The 2,400-nt window shown below is 41.0% G+C and overlaps 1 protein-coding gene and 1 long non-coding RNA gene across 2 annotated transcripts in view; one reads left to right on the forward strand and one right to left on the reverse strand.

Moving 5' to 3' along the window:
* Positions 1–2,400, forward strand: part of LOC119592111 (prolyl 4-hydroxylase subunit alpha-3-like) — an 8,619-nt gene that overhangs the window by 4,894 nt on the left and 1,325 nt on the right. The window contains exons 7-10 of the mRNA XM_037940931.1: positions 58–192; positions 319–498; positions 673–837; positions 2,176–2,247. Coding sequence (XP_037796859.1) covers positions 58–192; positions 319–498; positions 673–837; positions 2,176–2,247 — 552 coding nt within the window. The remainder of the gene's footprint in view (positions 1–57; positions 193–318; positions 499–672; positions 838–2,175; positions 2,248–2,400) is intronic.
* Positions 2,121–2,400, reverse strand: part of LOC119592112 — a 1,039-nt gene continuing 759 nt past the window's right edge. Inside the window, exon 3 of the long non-coding RNA XR_005230401.1 lies at positions 2,121–2,304. This is a non-coding gene — a long non-coding RNA (uncharacterized LOC119592112). The remainder of the gene's footprint in view (positions 2,305–2,400) is intronic.

Genomic DNA, 2,400 nt, shown 5'->3' on the forward strand with positions numbered 1-2,400 from the left:
GTTCCATGTCCGTAGAGTATGAAACTGCATTTAGGACGTCCACCTTCTTATCACCAGCACGATCTGAACTGGCGGGACGACGTCGGCTGGAAGAAGGATGACAACCAGTTCCTCTTCCTGTTTTCAGCTGTTCCGCGACAGAAACCCGCGACTTGTGTCTACTCCGACCTCTGCCGTGGAGATAGGTCTAAGGTCAGTTACGTTGTGTGCTCTGTTGATCATATAATTTCTAAAAATTCTGTGCATTTACAAGTCGATGTGTAATAATTCTGAAAATTTTCTTCATTTTCACCGAGTACTTCTCTGTCCTCTTCGAAGCTACGAAAACAAATCCCTTCAGGAGCGCCCCAGTGCCACGTCTCCTCCCGTGGCTCGCCCTTCCTGGTACTGCAGCCCGTCAAGTGGGAGTACCTGAGTCACAACCCGGAGATGGTCGTCTTCCCGAACTTCTTGTCGGACGAAGAAGTCCGGATCATTATTTACTTGTCACGTGACCATGTGAGTTTTTATCTGGGGGTTATAAAATTGTTTTTTATTTTCTTGCTTATGATCCAATGCCCTCAAAATAGATTAGTATTGTCACCTACAGTAAATTAATACGTTTACCAAGGAGATACGTTTGTTGCTTTTCACAGAGCAACACATGTTACTGATTTACCCATTCCTCTCTAGATGACGAAGGATCTGGGAAGCGGAGGGCGGCAGTCGCACCAAGTGTTCCTAGCCAATAGTACACACCCTTTACTCGCTCGTCTTTCGCGCAGGATCGAGGATGTAACGGGCCTTCTCGCGCACGAAGGAGCGACCGGCGAGGAGAGTGCGGGAGATCCTATCAAGGTGACTCTTACTTATTTACTTGGTTACTTGCTGTAAATTCTAGCAAGGCCCCCGCTGGTGGCTAGTGCCAGGGCCATCCTGGAGGACCACCCGACTATTTTCTGTTGCTAGGAACTGAACTTTCACTTGTCAGTGGTCGTCCGGTATTGAATCTATCGTCATCTAATTTTCTCTTAAAATATTCTAGTGCGCTGAGTTAATTAGCACAATAAGAAACCTTGATTCAGTTTGTTTTTTTTCTTAAAAGTGAAGTTTGGGCATTTATCCCAGTACGACAGCACAGACTTTCTATCTCTCTTGAATTTGGCCAAATTTTCAGTGATCGTCCATACATATATGATGAAGTAGTTTTCCCTTTGTCTTTGTATAGAGAACACCCTAAGATTTAATTTTTGCCTTTCCCATGTGGTCTAATTTTTGGATGAAATCACTTTGAACCTATCTTTTGTAATATTCGGATTCTATACTTGGCACTGATTTTCAAATCTAGGAATTCCCAATGTCTTCATGGTGATAACAGATGTTCTGGATCTCTTGCCTGAAAAGTCCTCATCATCCGTCATTCCGGGACTTTTCTTTGGTGACTGTACTTTTTGGGATAACTGAAGCTCATGGTGGTAGAAATATTTTCTTTCGTCCCTACTCCCGCAGCATCATAGGATATTGGTCTCAGATTTCCAGTTGGACTACCTTAATTACCAAATTTCTTAGTACTAAATTATCTATCGGTTAACTTAACCCAGTTACAGATGGCATACCGATCCCCTGCTTGTCTTATGTCTAATAAAGTTGATGGTGTACTTATCCTCAGATCCTGAATTAGCGTTACTTTGGCGTGTCCAGTATCTTTATCGTTGTTCCCACTCATAATTAGGTACCAGAGGCCCATAAACTAACCCTTGTGACAGTTGATTCATTAGAGAAAAATTATCTTTATTAAAAAATTGTTTATCCATATCTATCTAAGTTTCATCTGCCTTCATCTCTATGTCTACCCTGTTTTGAACTGTAATCTGACGTGTGTGTTTCTCGGAGTTGCCTATGAGATCATTGAAAAGGGGGTAATGAACTTAGACACGTAAATTTACGTAAGATGAATTCTGATATTTCTATGTTCTTTTCATTTTTATCATTACGACTTATCTATCTGACAACAACAGAAAAAAAACTCGATGTAAAATTAGTGTCCATCTTGCGGCCTCTTCAAATTATTATCGTTATTACAATCATTTAAATTCCATTTCCTATTATCTTTTTATGAAATCAAGTTAATCGATCATACAGAATCATTTCCATTTTATTATCACTGATTCACAGAATCCATTTCCTCCCATTCAGGTCCGTTACTACGGCACAGGGGGTCATCTGAATCCCCACGTCGACGTCTTCGCCAAACACGTGAACTCGACGGTCAGTACAGACACTTGAGCTTATTTGGGAGACCTTAATGTTTCGGACACTATTTACCTTGTTTATTAGAGAGAACGTGATGTTACGAACACTGCTTATGTGATTGTTTGAAAGAGAAAATTTAATGTTTCGGGCACTAGTTACATAATAAAT

This window comes from Penaeus monodon, chromosome 29 (genome assembly GCF_015228065.2).
Source record: "Penaeus monodon isolate SGIC_2016 chromosome 29, NSTDA_Pmon_1, whole genome shotgun sequence".
Lineage (NCBI taxonomy): Eukaryota > Metazoa > Arthropoda > Malacostraca > Decapoda > Penaeidae > Penaeus > Penaeus monodon.